This window comes from Heterodontus francisci, chromosome 1, assembly GCF_036365525.1.
Source record: "Heterodontus francisci isolate sHetFra1 chromosome 1, sHetFra1.hap1, whole genome shotgun sequence".
Classification (NCBI taxonomy): Eukaryota; Metazoa; Chordata; class Chondrichthyes; order Heterodontiformes; family Heterodontidae; genus Heterodontus; species Heterodontus francisci.
Genome location: NC_090371.1, coordinates 62,666,259 through 62,679,485, shown reverse-complemented (window position 1 = coordinate 62,679,485; position 13,227 = coordinate 62,666,259). Strand labels below are relative to the sequence as shown.

General features: G+C 40.1%; 1 protein-coding gene across 1 annotated transcript; it reads right to left on the bottom strand.

Annotated features, from left to right (window-relative positions):
- Nucleotides 1–4,692: 4,692 nt before the first annotated feature.
- rxfp3 (relaxin family peptide receptor 3) lies at nt 4,693–12,458 on the bottom strand. The gene is made up of 2 exons (XM_068008854.1): nt 12,382–12,458; nt 4,693–5,848 (listed from the first exon to the last, which is right to left on the bottom strand). The coding sequence occupies exons 1-2, from the start codon at nt 12,456–12,458 to the stop codon at nt 4,693–4,695; spliced, it is 1,233 nt and encodes a 410-aa protein (XP_067864955.1).
- Nucleotides 12,459–13,227: the final 769 nt, after the last annotated feature.

The following is a 13,227-nucleotide window of genomic DNA, read 5'->3' as shown; positions in this document are numbered from 1 at the left end:
TATGAATGAATTAACTGTTTCTTGGGCAGTATCGATAAATGCACAGGCAATTCAATATATCGGCATGCAAGTTGCACCAGGTGATAAATATAAATAGGGGGGAATCATGCATGGAGATCATTACTCTCTTTAGACTGAATAACACAAGATCTGCAAGGTAAAAAGGGGCTTTTACAAAATCCTTTTTTTTGCTGTCATATGATTACACATGTTTTATTCACATAAATGACAACCAGTGCCACATCAACAACAAAATGTGATTGACCAAAAGTTTGACTTTCTCTCGCTTAGGATGTTTATTTATTATTACAAGTAAAAAAAAAATGATGACCACAGCTCTCTCTATGATACAGACTGAGGAATATACTGAAGTATATATATATTATATGGTTTTCTTTCACTTTTTGGTTTATGGTAGCAAAAGAACACTTCTAGTGGGGGTAAATTTAACTGAACTCATTGTCCAGGAAACCAGTGGAGTCAGGTGAAATGTCAGTTTTACACCAATGGAAAGTAAAATTGGACAGGGTGTAAAACCAAAATTGCTAATGATCTCATGGGTTTCCTGATGGGAAGGTTAAGTTAAAATTGACCCCCAAGTATGTCTCAACAATTTTTGTACAAAATAAATGTCTGCTCTGCTCTCCTGTTCAGTATAGATCTATGGGTGCTTACTACCCTCTGGTATGTCAAGCAAGTGGTCATTCTTCATATGTTAAACCTGAACAATGAATGTGGCAGGCTACATAAGTATAAAGGATACCACAGCTGTCTTCACCCAATATCCATGAGAAGACCTTTCCTTAAGAAACACTGGATAGTAATGAGAAGTCAGTAAGGTTGTTATTTATTTCCCCAACCTGATCCAAGGGCACTGAGATTAATTATAATACCCAAACTTCCATGTCTACATTTGAATGCTCTGTTCTGTTCTTCCCTAGCATTAAAAAAAAATTGCCAGTGGTAGGTCTGCATTGAAATTAGAAACACAATTCCGTATATATAGGTCTGTACAGAACATTTTTTTTGTTAGTAAAATGATTTCTTCCTGTCAGTTGACAGCCTTTCATGCTTTTCTGACCGGCTTCTATTCTTCCACCTTCTGTAAACTAGAACTCATCTAAAACTCTGCTGTCTGTATCCTAACCCTTACCAAGCTCCTGTGCTCACTGACCTATATTGGCTTCCAGTCCAGCAACACCTCAAATTTAAAATTCTCATTCTTGTGTTCAAATTCCTCCTTACTTATATAATTTCCACCAGTCCTAAAACCCTCTGAGAACTCTCTAATTCCCTCTAATCCTGCCCTCTTGTGCATTTCTGATTTTCATTGCTCCACTATTGGCGGCTGTGCCTTCATCAATCTAGGCCCTAAGCTCTCACTAAACTTCTCTACTTTTCCACTTCTCTGTCCTCCTTTACAACACTCCTTAAAACTTAACCTCTCTGGCCAAGCTTTTGCTCTCCTTTGCTAACATCTCATTTATAAGGTTCTGTGTCAAATTTTGACTGCTAGTGCTCCTGTAATGTGCCTTGGAAAGTTTTACTCAAAGGTGCTACATAAATGAAAATTATTGTTTTAAGCACTGCTCTTAGGCTGCAGTTATACTTACTGCTCTGTTGGGCAGGTTCACAGGGAACAAGAACAGAAATAAACTTAAGGCTGCAAGTTACGCTTTGCACACCAGGTGAGTTCTCAGTAGGCATCTAGATATCCTCTACTTCACCAGCAACACTTCTTTTTTAAGTTAGAATAGTGCAGAAGGGAATGTCTCTTTATCTGTACCATTAGTTTAGTAAGCAGCTAGGAGGTTGAATGGAAAGCATGAACATATTTTTAAGATTCACTTAAGACTGTCCATTGTGATTTTTCATCTGGTGCTGATCCTGAGTAGTGTCAGATTTCCTGCATCCGCAGTATTTTGCTTTTATTTTAGTGTGAGACGGTTGCCTGGAGAAAGTTTCATACTGCTTGGCATACTGCATTCTGGAGTCAGATTGGATCCAGACTCTGGAGTTATACTGATGATATTGCATCAACGTGCACCCAAAAACTATTTTATATCAATACAACCAACTCTAGCTTGTGGAATCTCATTTTTAAATATATAGACAAAGGAACCACTGACTTCAAATGAAATACCTATTTACTTGAAAAGGAAAAAATGCAGAGCCATAGGGAAGGAGCAGGGCAGTGGGACTAATTGGTTAGGTCTTGCAAAGAGTCAGCTCATACATGATGGATGAGTGGCTTCTCTCTGTGCTGTATGATTCAATGATTATTAGTATAATGCTACTTTTGACTACATTTCTACTCTAACTTAAGTGAATGGTCAAAGACCTGGCAAATGGAGTATAATGTGGGAAAGTGTGAAGTTGTCCACTTTGGCAGGAAGAATGAAAAAGAAGCATATTATCTGAATAGTGAGTGATTGTAGAGCTCTGAGATGCAGGGGGATCGGGGTGGCCTAATGCATGAATCGCAAAAGGTTAGTATGCAGGTACAGCGCGTAATTAGGAAAGCTATTAGAATGTTGTTATCACGAGGGGAATTGAATACAAAAGTAGAGAGGTTATGCTTCACCTATACAGGGCATTGGTGAGACCACATCTGGAGTACTGTGTACAGTACTGGTCTCCTTATTTAATGAAGGATGTAAATGTGTTGGAGGCAGTACAGAGAAGGTTTACTAGACTAATACCTGGAATGGGTGGGCTGTCTTACAATGAAAGAGTGGACAGGCTAGGCCTCTATCTGCTAGAATTTAAAAGAGTAGGGGGCGACTTGATTGAAACATATAAGACCCTGAGGGGTCTTGACAGGGTGGATGTGGAAAGGATGTTTCCCTTTGTGGGAGAATCTCAAACTAGGGGTCATTGTTTAAAAACAAGGGGTCGCCCATTTAAGACAGAGATGAGGAGAACTTTTTTTCTCTCAGAGGGTTGTGAGTCTTTGGAATTCTCTTCCTCAAAAGGCAGTGGAAGCAGAGTCTTTGAATATTTTTGAGTCAGAGGTAGATAAATTCTTGATAAGCAAGGGAGTGAAAGGTTATCGGGGGTAGGTGGAAATATGGAGTAATCAGTTCAGCCGTGAACTTATTGAAAGGCGGAGCAGGCTCGAAGGGCCAAGTGGCCTACTCCTGCTCCTAATTTGTATGTTCGTATGTTCATAACTAGTGTGAAGCCAAAAGTTTGTACGAGTACATCCTGGAGCATCTAGTGCCATTCACAGATTGCCAACCTGACTCTTGAATTACGCTACCACTTATGTATCAATGCATATTTGAAACTGTTTTGTATTAATGCGAAAGAGGTGGTATAACAATGCTAAATTAATAAAGAATGTTAGCATTATACACCCCATCTAGTTGACAATAGTATATTACACTCAATGTTTTCAATATAATTTTGTTTCGTAGGTTTAATTTCCACATAATGACTGTCAAAAATGATGCATATGAAAGCAATTATAGTTGTGTAGCAAAGACTTGAATCTTTGGGCACTGGCACTCTATTATGTGTAAGAAGTATGAATTGATTATAATCATGTGTTGAAGACAATGTTATTTCCAAGACACATAAATATGCAGATTCAGAGTACAAAACAACTTCCAATAAACATGGTATCCACAAAAGTAGAGTTTTAATACATCAAAATTTCTGTGTTTTTAAATTAACCGAAATTATTGTGTCGGTTCTACTATTACTGTTAATAAATAACGAATCATAATTATACCATTGTGCCAGAAACTCCACAGTTTGGGGAGGTTTCGATAATATATCTGTCATCCAGCATGCGAAAGGCGAATTATTTTAAAAATGGAGAATATCGTAATAAACATCTCGGACTGAAAAGGGAGGAAGAACGGAAAGGACAGGCACACCAAGGTTAAACTGTAAATTGGAACACGCATTTGGCTTCAAATTGAAGTGAAAACGATTGTGTGCCGATCAGGGCTTTACAAGACTGACAAGTTAGCACACTGTTCTGTTGTTGCACCCGATGTCCAATTATTAGTCTATGGTTCTGTAGAAGAAAATTGATTTATTTTCTGTTCAATTTGTTACTCGGAGTAAATTAAAATAAACATACGATTTGAGTTTAATTCTATTTCCTATTATTGCCTTTCATTGTTTGTGAAGGTTAAAAACTATTTTTAAGAAACTGAAATCAATGCTTCCAATATAATGTTTATTTAAAAAAAACAAAAGCGCGAGTACCTTATTTCGTGGGATTTGTTGCTATATACGAAAGGAGCTGTACATGGCCACAACCAGGTTTCTGGTATTATTTCACAAGTCTCACAAAATATGATTTGTGTTTAATTACAGTGACTTTTGACTGGTAGGTCTGCTATTAATTCGGTTCTAGAGCACGGATATCCGTTGCTCGGCTGATTTCGTGTTGAGCTGTCAAAGCAGATCTTTGGAAAAGGGAATCTGACTCCTAAAGTAACTGTTATGTTGGGAATTGGCACTGCTGCGGTTTCAACTGCATAGCGATTAACAAATGTGGTAACCTCGTCTGCATAAACTAGAATGGCAAGATGATAAGCATTTGTGAGTTAACAGGTGTAAAATTAAACCGAGGCAGACTTACACTGAATGATCCATTTACAATGATTTTAGAAAGATAATACATCGTCCCTCTGAAAAAAACAGAGCAAGTTAATCCGTCCCACTGAGAGACTTTTAATACCGGCGTTCCGCAGAGTTGGCGGGCAAGATGTCATATCGCCCATTGTACATCACAACCCCTGGGGGGTTGTACAAAATCTCTGGCTGCACTGGGTTTATCGGAATGATAGCATGTCTCTGATCATCTGGTTCGGGCTTAGTGGTGGCTGTGAAGGGACGCATGTGTACAATGGTTGGGGAGGTCATTCTCCAAAACATGCCCTTCAACGCCTTCCTAAACTCTCTCCTCATCAGGCAGTACAGAATAGGGTTCAAGCAGCTGTTGGTGTGAGCCAGGCAGACTGTTATGGGGAAGATATAGGACTGGGTGGTGTAGTACACGTAGCTGAAGTGAACGACGTTGAGCTTGACCAAGACGCCCCAAAGGGTCAAGGCCTGGTTGGGAAGCCAGCAGAGAAAGAATGAAAGCACAACGATGGTGACTGATTTGGTCACCTTGGACCTTCTCTTGGTTCTGGAGCTGCTGACGTTCTTGTTGCTAACGTAACGCAGAAGGAGCAGGTAGCAGACTGTGATGATGCCAAGAGGAATAATGAAGCCCAACAAGACCTTTTGGATCTGGTAGAGGCCGAGCCAGAACTGGGCAGAACCGTTCTGATCTGGGAACTTAAGCAGACAGAACTCCTCGTTGGAGAACGTGGAGGTGGTGGAAAACACGGCGTGTGGAATGCTGGCCAAGATGGCAGAAATCCAGATCAGGATACTCATCCATTTAGCCGAGCAACCGGGAAGTTTCCTCTTGGGCTTCAGTGCCGAGGCCACTGACCAATACCTGGCAACACTCATGGCTGTCAGGAAGAAGACGCTAGCGTACATATTCATGACCGTCACCAAGGAGACAATCTTGCACATGACCTTGCCAAAGGGCCAGCTGAAGTCCAAAGCAGTGTCCACTGCCCAGAAAGGAAGGGTCAAGACGAACTGAAAATCAGTCGCTGCCAAGCTGGTGACGAACAGGTTAATGGAGGATTTCTTCCATCCCTGTCTGCTCTTCATGAGATACAGCACCAGCACGTTGCCAACCAGTCCCAGAGCACAGACCACTGAGTAAACTATAGAGATGGTGATCCGCACGGCAGCAGAACCGTCCCCAATAATGCCCTGTTCATCCACGTCAAAATACTTCGGCAACTCGTTCAGAGAATGGTTGGTTTTGTTGAACATGAGAAGTTTCTCAGAAGGGAAACTGGGAAGTATCTCCTTTCTGTCCCTGTCTACCATGGCTACTTCCAAAGCGTCCGAGTGGTTACTCGCGATGAAATTGCCATCCATCCCATCTTCTATTTCATTGGACAGGAGGCGCCGCTCGCTTTTCGTTCCACCTTTTCCATTGGAACTGTTTCCAAACGGAAAGTACCAACAAGACTGCAGGACCCATCCTTATATCTCACCCTGAACCCCCGTCAAATTACGCCAGCAAGTAAGAAGCTTGGTTTGGCGCATGCGTGCACCGTCCTGGGCTTTCTCATAGCTGGGATGCCAGGATCTATTTTTCACTCACGTTATATGAATGAAAAATCCATCGCTGCAACTTCAGTCTTCCTTTTGAAGGACATTGTACCGCTAATTTTAAGCCCCAGTCAATGTCCAAGTAAGTGAGATCGATCTATTAACAGGGAAATTGATCAACACTGTTGCAGCCGCTTTGCCACTTTGGAACGATTGGCTTCACGTTTTAGGCTAGGGTTATACTAATCGACTGGTAATTATACAATAGTTTGGAGATCGTGGATGGTCAATAAATATTTTGCGTGCTTAATTCATATCTTTAAAAATGATCTAACTTCAAACATTAGAAACAGACCTGACCTATTTCGTTTTTAAAATGTCAATTACATTTCTACAGAAGACACGAAACCTTCTGAACTCGGTACCGCCCCATGTACCTGTGCATGAGAACTGGCAGCGCCGACCATTGACTGGGCAGTTATTAACATGGGGCAATGAGTTCGTCTGAATACAGATACATTTTAATCATTTTCCTTATACAATTCCACATTGTTTCGTTTTAGAATCCTTTAGGTTCTCTCTACCTTGTTCCAGCTAGTGATTATATAAATGCAAGTTGCTGTTTTGAGGTTGAGCTTGAGTCCCGAACTGGATTTAACCATTAAAATGTGGCCAGGACATTGATATCAGCCATTCATTTTACTTCATACTTATTTATCCCTGACCTTATTTAATTCTATCAATAGAATACCTGTCCCCTCATTGGTACGAAACTTTGAGAGATGGGAAAGGCACCAGCGAGAGGGAGAATGCACTGAGTGAACCCAGCTAACACAAACACACTACAAGAAGAACAGGAAGAACCCTCAGCCGGTCAAGTCAGCACCTGGACAGAGGGTAGGCAGGTTGTCGTTTAGGGCGTGTCATTGGGTACTGTCAGCATTGAACCTGGGCTGACCATTTGTTACCATATTAACAAATGGCGATGGAATGAGCGAGATATGTAGCCACAATTTTAATTGTCAGTTTGCAGCCCAGCACTGCAGCGGCAGCTATCTTATGTGCAGAATCTTTGATTTCACTGACTTGCTCTCTACAGGGTCTGTTATGGATCTTTGTTTAAAACAAGATCAATAGAACAGAAAACTAAAGCAAAATACAGTGGATGTTGGGAATCTGAAATGAAAACAGAAAATGCTGGAACCACTCAAGCAGGTCAGGCAGTATCTGTAGAGAGAGAAATAGAGTTAACCCTAAATCAGAACTGTTTAACATAAAGCCCTTTAAACCGAACGCTTATTTCAACCTCTTCTTTCTGTTTCTAGTTCCGATGAAAGGTCGTTGACCTGAAACGTTAACTCTGTTTCTCTCTCCACAGATACTGCCAGACCTACTGAGGATTTCCAACGTTTTCTGTTGTTATCTCTGCTTTACTGGGTTTATCCAGTTCTAGTCTTTGTTTGAGAGTCTACATTCCTCACTGACTTTTTACAGGGATTTTGATGTACATGTTTTCAATGACAAAGAATCTGCTTTATGTAGGTTGCTTATTCAAGATGTGTGCTTTCTAAAGTTTTCTTCTATCAGGTTTTTGTCAGGGAATTTCATTATTTTGAATAGGCTACATGATTTCTATAGAATCCTAAAAGGATTTCTGTTTTGAAAAGGGTTTCTACTTTGTGACGGAGTTTCTTGTTTTATATAATCGCGCGGGCAAGTAAATGGTTTCGTATCAAATTATTGATGATGCAGTCAGTACTTTAGATTAAATTGAAGCCAGTTTCATGTCTAATTTGTTTCATGACATAAATTCAGCGCTGTGCTAAAATTTCTCTTGCTGAGATCCGTATTACTTTCGAAGGACACGCTCTTCCAAGAACAAATTAAAACAAGGAGAAACAAAAACGTGGAAAAGGAAATGAAACACCAACAGTCAGACAGGAAGAAAGGTGAGTAGTTAAAAATAAAAAGAAATATGAAGTAGAAGGAAATAAAAAAAAGAGAGATGGGAAGACCTAGAAAAGTATTGGCATCGTGTAGTTCAAGTGTAGTCTTGTGCCAGGATGAATAGAGAGGGGGCAGTGTTGTCCTGCTGGATTACTCACCTCAGTCGGGATGACAGAAGTGCTGCAATTGGCCTTGGCGTCCCTGTGTTCGGGAGGAGATCCTCTAGACGATTACTCGCCAGGATACAGAAGAGGACCGGATGGGCTGAGTTGCGGTGCCCTCTCATGGCGCAAGTGGGGCCAATGCCTTGGCCACCTAAAGATTGAGCATGTTTGAACAGGTTCCAATTTCCTTACAAAGGGGACTGAGGGGCAGGAATGTTCACATTCGGAGTGGGGGAGAGTTCGAGACATCTCCCACACTGGCACTTTTGCACTGCAGCCTGTGGGGTAGATGGGGGCCCAAGATTTACCCATAGAAGCATAGGCACCCGTTTGGGGTGAGGGTTAACCTTTGCAGGAGGTCCTGGACTAATGCATTCCAAAACTTACATCAGGATGCTCTTCCCTCCTTCACTCCCCCTCCTCTAAGTATTTATCTAATTCACTCTTAAATATTGTTATTGACTTGTCAGTTGTGGTAAAGCATTCCATATCCTAATAAACATCTGCATAAAGACATTCCTTCTAACTTCCACTAATGGTTCTAGTACTATTCCGATATTTATGTCCCCTCGTTACAAGATCACAAGATTTTTATGGATGAGGATCATTCATTCAGAATGATCTTTTAAGTGCTCCTGTGTAACATTCAGTTGGTTCTTAAATGATTCCAAGGTTTTCTTTTCCACTACATTATCTGGGAGTCTATTTCATGTGTTGATCATTCTCTGGGGGTTGTTTTTTTAAACTTTTATCGCTAGATGAACAACTGGCAATAGCAAATCAACAATTCATTTTGCACCTTGCCTTGCCTTTTCCATGAAGGAAAAGAAAATCAATGAAGTATAAAAGATTTGCGGCCAACAATAAAAAAAAATAAAATGACTCACTCTGCGTGAAGAACTTACAGTTTAAAGTAATTCTCTGAACTTACCCTTCTCATACCATTTGCAATGTCGTACGTCTCTATAAGAAGACCTCTCAAATCTTTCCTTTCAAGGTAAAAGAGTCCAAGTTTTTCCAATGTTTCCTCATAACTAATACCTTTACAACTGGGAACCAGCCTGTGGCTTTTTGCACTATCTCCAATGCTTGAGTGCATCTGTTGTGTCTCAGTGACCAGAAACGAACATGGTATTCAAGGTGTAGTCTGCCCAGGGGTGCAGAGTGCTGTGGGCAGTACATTTCAGGATTAAAACTACTGACTGTGTTAAGTCTGATGTGGAAGAAGGTCAGTATTGACTTTGAATAAGGGCAGAAACTACATTGTTGTATAATAATAACAGGAAAGGCTGTATGGATGAAGGCATTGGTATAGCTGGGAAGGAAGGCACCAGCAGAAAGGCTGCCTTCAGAACACAAAGTGAGGATGGATGACTCACTGCCATTTATTTTTTAAATCATCATTCCTTCTATCAGCAGGTTGATATTGGAAACAACTAAAACTAAATGCACAGAGTGCATAATATCTACCTCTCTGATCAAAATAAAAAAGCCACAAATTCTGCAAACCTGAAATAAAAATAGGAAATGCTGGAAATACACAGCAGATCCATTAACATCTGAAAATGATACAACAACATTTCAAGAGGAGACCTTTCATCAGAAATGGAATATGTAGACAGGAGAGCTCCTTTATGGGACTGACCAAACCAGAAAGAAAAGAGATTGTTAACAGATAAAAGTGAAGAGCCTGATGCACTAACTATTATTACAAAGAGAAAGTTAACTGGTGTAATAGCCACTGAAACATTTTTTAAAAATACACAGAAAATGCTGGAAATGCACAGCATGTTTGTCAGTTTTGTAAAGAAAAACCACAGCCTAATTTTTCAGGCATGTCCTTCTCCGGTAAGAGGGCAGATCTTAGCTGTCGCGGTAAGGATTCTAGGAACATAGCAGGAGTAGGCCATTCGAGCATGCTCCACCATTCAATAAGGTCATGGCTGATCTGATTGTTGTCTCAACTCCACTTTCTTGTCTGTCCCCATAACTCTTGACTCCCTTGTCTATCAAAAATCTATCTAACTCAACCTTGAATAAATTCAGTGACCCAGCCTCCACTGTTTTCTGGGGAAGAGAATTCCACAGGCTAATGAGCCTCTGAGAGAAAAAATTCTCCTCATCTCCATCTTAAAAGGGAGACCCCTTATTTTTAAACTGTGTCCCCTAGTTATCGTCTCCCCCACAAGAGGAAACATCCTCCCGGTATCCACCCTAGCAAATTCCCTTAGGATCTTCTATGTTTCAAAGATCACCTCTCATTCTTCTAAACTTCAATGGGTAAAGGCTCAACCTATTCAACCTTTCCTCATAAGATAATTTCTTCATCACAGGAATGAGTTGAGTGAACCTTCTCTGAACTGCCTCATACAATTATATCCTTTTTCAAATAACAAAATCAAAACTATACAGATGTCGTTTCACCAAGTCCCTGTACAGCTGCAGTAAAACTTCTCTACTTTTATATTTTATTCCCCTTGCAATAAACACCAACATTCCATTTGCCTTCCTAATTGTTTGCTGTATTTGCATACTAACTTTTTGTGATTCATGTACCAGGGCACCCATTCTTTTGTACCACCAGGTTCTGCAATCTCTTTCTATTTAAATAGTATACTGTTTTGCTATTCTTCCTGCCAAAATGGACAAATTCACATTTTCCCACAATATACTCCATCTGCCAAATTTTTGCCCACTCACTTAACCTATCTATATCACTTTGGAGGTTCTTTACCTCCTCTTGACAACGCACTTTCCCACCTATTTTGGTGTCATCAGTAAATTTAGCTACCACACATTTGGTCCATTCGTCCAAGTTGTTAATGTAGATTATAAATAGTTGAGGCCCCAGCACTGATCCCTGTGATGCTCCACTAGTTACAGCTTGCCAACCCAAAAAAGACACATTTATCCCTACTTTTTGCTTACTGTTAACTAACCAGTCCTTTAGCCATGCTAATATGTTACCCCCTAAACCAAACGCTTTTATTTTGTTTCATAACCTTTGATGTGGCATCTTATCAAATGCCTTTTGGAAATTCAAGTGTATCACATTTACAGGTCCCCCATTACCCACCTTGCTTGTTACTTCCTCAAAGAGCTCTAATAGCTTAGTTAAACACAATTTCCCTTTCACAAAACCATGTTGACTCTGCCGAATCCCGTTATGATTTATGATCTAAGTATCCTGTTATAACCTCCTTAATAATGGATTCTAGCAATTTCTCTATGACAGATGTTAAGCTAACTGGCCTGCACTTTCCTACTTTCTGACATCCTCCTTTCTTGAATAGCGGAGATACATTTGCTATTTTCCAATCTGATGGGACCTTTCCAGAATCTAGGGAACTTTGGAAAATTAAAACCAATGTATCCACTATCTCAGCAGCCACTTCTTTTAAGACCCTAGGATGTAGTCCATCAGGACCTGGGGACTTGTCAGCTTGTAGTTCCAATAATTTTCTCAGTACCCTTTCCCTGGTGATGGTAATTGTTTTAAGCTCCTCCCTCCCTTTCAACTCTTGATTCACAATTATTTTTGGAATGTTATTTGTATCCTCTACAGTGAAGACAGATACAAAAAAATCTGTTTGATTCCTCCGCCATTTCCTTATTTTCCATTATTAACTTTCAGACTCACTCTCGAGAGGACCAACACTCACTTTACTTACTCTTTTCCTTTTTAAATACCTGTAGAAACTCTTACTACCCATTTTTATATTTCTAGCTAGCTTTCTCTCATACTCTACTTTCTCTCTCCTTATTATTCTTTTATTCATTCTTTGCTGTTTTTTATATTCTGTCGAATCTTCTGACTTACCACGAATCTTCGCAGAATTGTACAGTGTTTCTTTCAATATGAAACCAACCTTAACTTCCTTACTTAACCATGGATGTGCATCCTTCTCAAAGAGTCTTTCCTTCTCACTGGGATAAATCTTTGCTGAGAGTTAGTAAATATCTCCAAAAAGGTCTGCACTGCATCTCTACTCTTTTACATTTTAAACTAGTTTCCCAGTTCACTTTAGCTAACTCTGCCTTCATACCCTTATATTTACCTTTATTTAAATTTAAAACACTAGTCTCAGACCCACACTTTTCACCATCAAACTGAACATGAAATTCTATCATGTTATGATTGCTGTCGCCTAGAAGTTCCTTTACTATGAGGTTATTGTTTAATCCTGTCTCATTGCACATTACCAGGTCTAGAATAGCCTGCTCCCTGGTTGGCGCTAGAATTTACTGCTCTAAGAAATTGTCGCGAATACACTGTATGAACTTATTTTCCAGGCTACCTTTGCCAATCTGATTCGTCCAACGTACATCAAGATTAAAGTCACCCATGGTTATTGCAGTATCTTTCTTACAAGCCCCATTTATTTCTTCCTTTTGTCACACACACTGGAAGTGTGATGATACAACAACCATGGACTAACTCTGAAGAGTTACGAAAAATGGACTTTGTCTTTAAAAAATGAACTTTTATTTTAAAAAGTGAACAATGGTCCAAAATGGCCACCAAAGAAAAAGGGATTTGTCTTTTGTGTGTTCAAACTGCCTGACAAAGACAAAGGACAAATCTTCAAAGCTAAGAGGTGTCAATTGGACCCATCCTACACCTATCCTAAAACATTCCAGGGCATCTCCTAACAGGAGGTGAGAGATAACAGCTTTACCTTAAAAATAATGGCCAGAGAGAGAGAGAAAGAAGCAACATTCTAACAGCTTGTGTTCCAGCCAAGCCAGAAAACATGCCAGTCCTGCTGCAGAATCCGACATCCATATTATACAGCAATGAGAGCTAGAAGTTACCCACTGTCTTCAATTGAACCTTCAATCAAAAGAAAATTCTATAATCATCTCAGGCCTGCATCCATTAGGAACTTGATTTCCAAGAGAATTCAACAGGTTTATCATAACCTTCCCCCCCACCCCCCAACCATTAAACGTTGCCTTCGTTGTCCCC

What these genes read in the sequence shown, in the direction of transcription:
- rxfp3 (XM_068008854.1), bottom strand. Translation starts at nt 12,458, where the DNA reads ATGTGCAATGAGACAGGATTAAACAATAACCTCATAGTAAAGGAACTT. An exon ending in AGCAATCATAACATGATAGA is followed by an intron (nt 5,849 to 12,381) that starts ATTTCATGTTCA and finishes GTTCAACAAAAC; the next exon opens with CAACCATTCTCTGAACGAGT.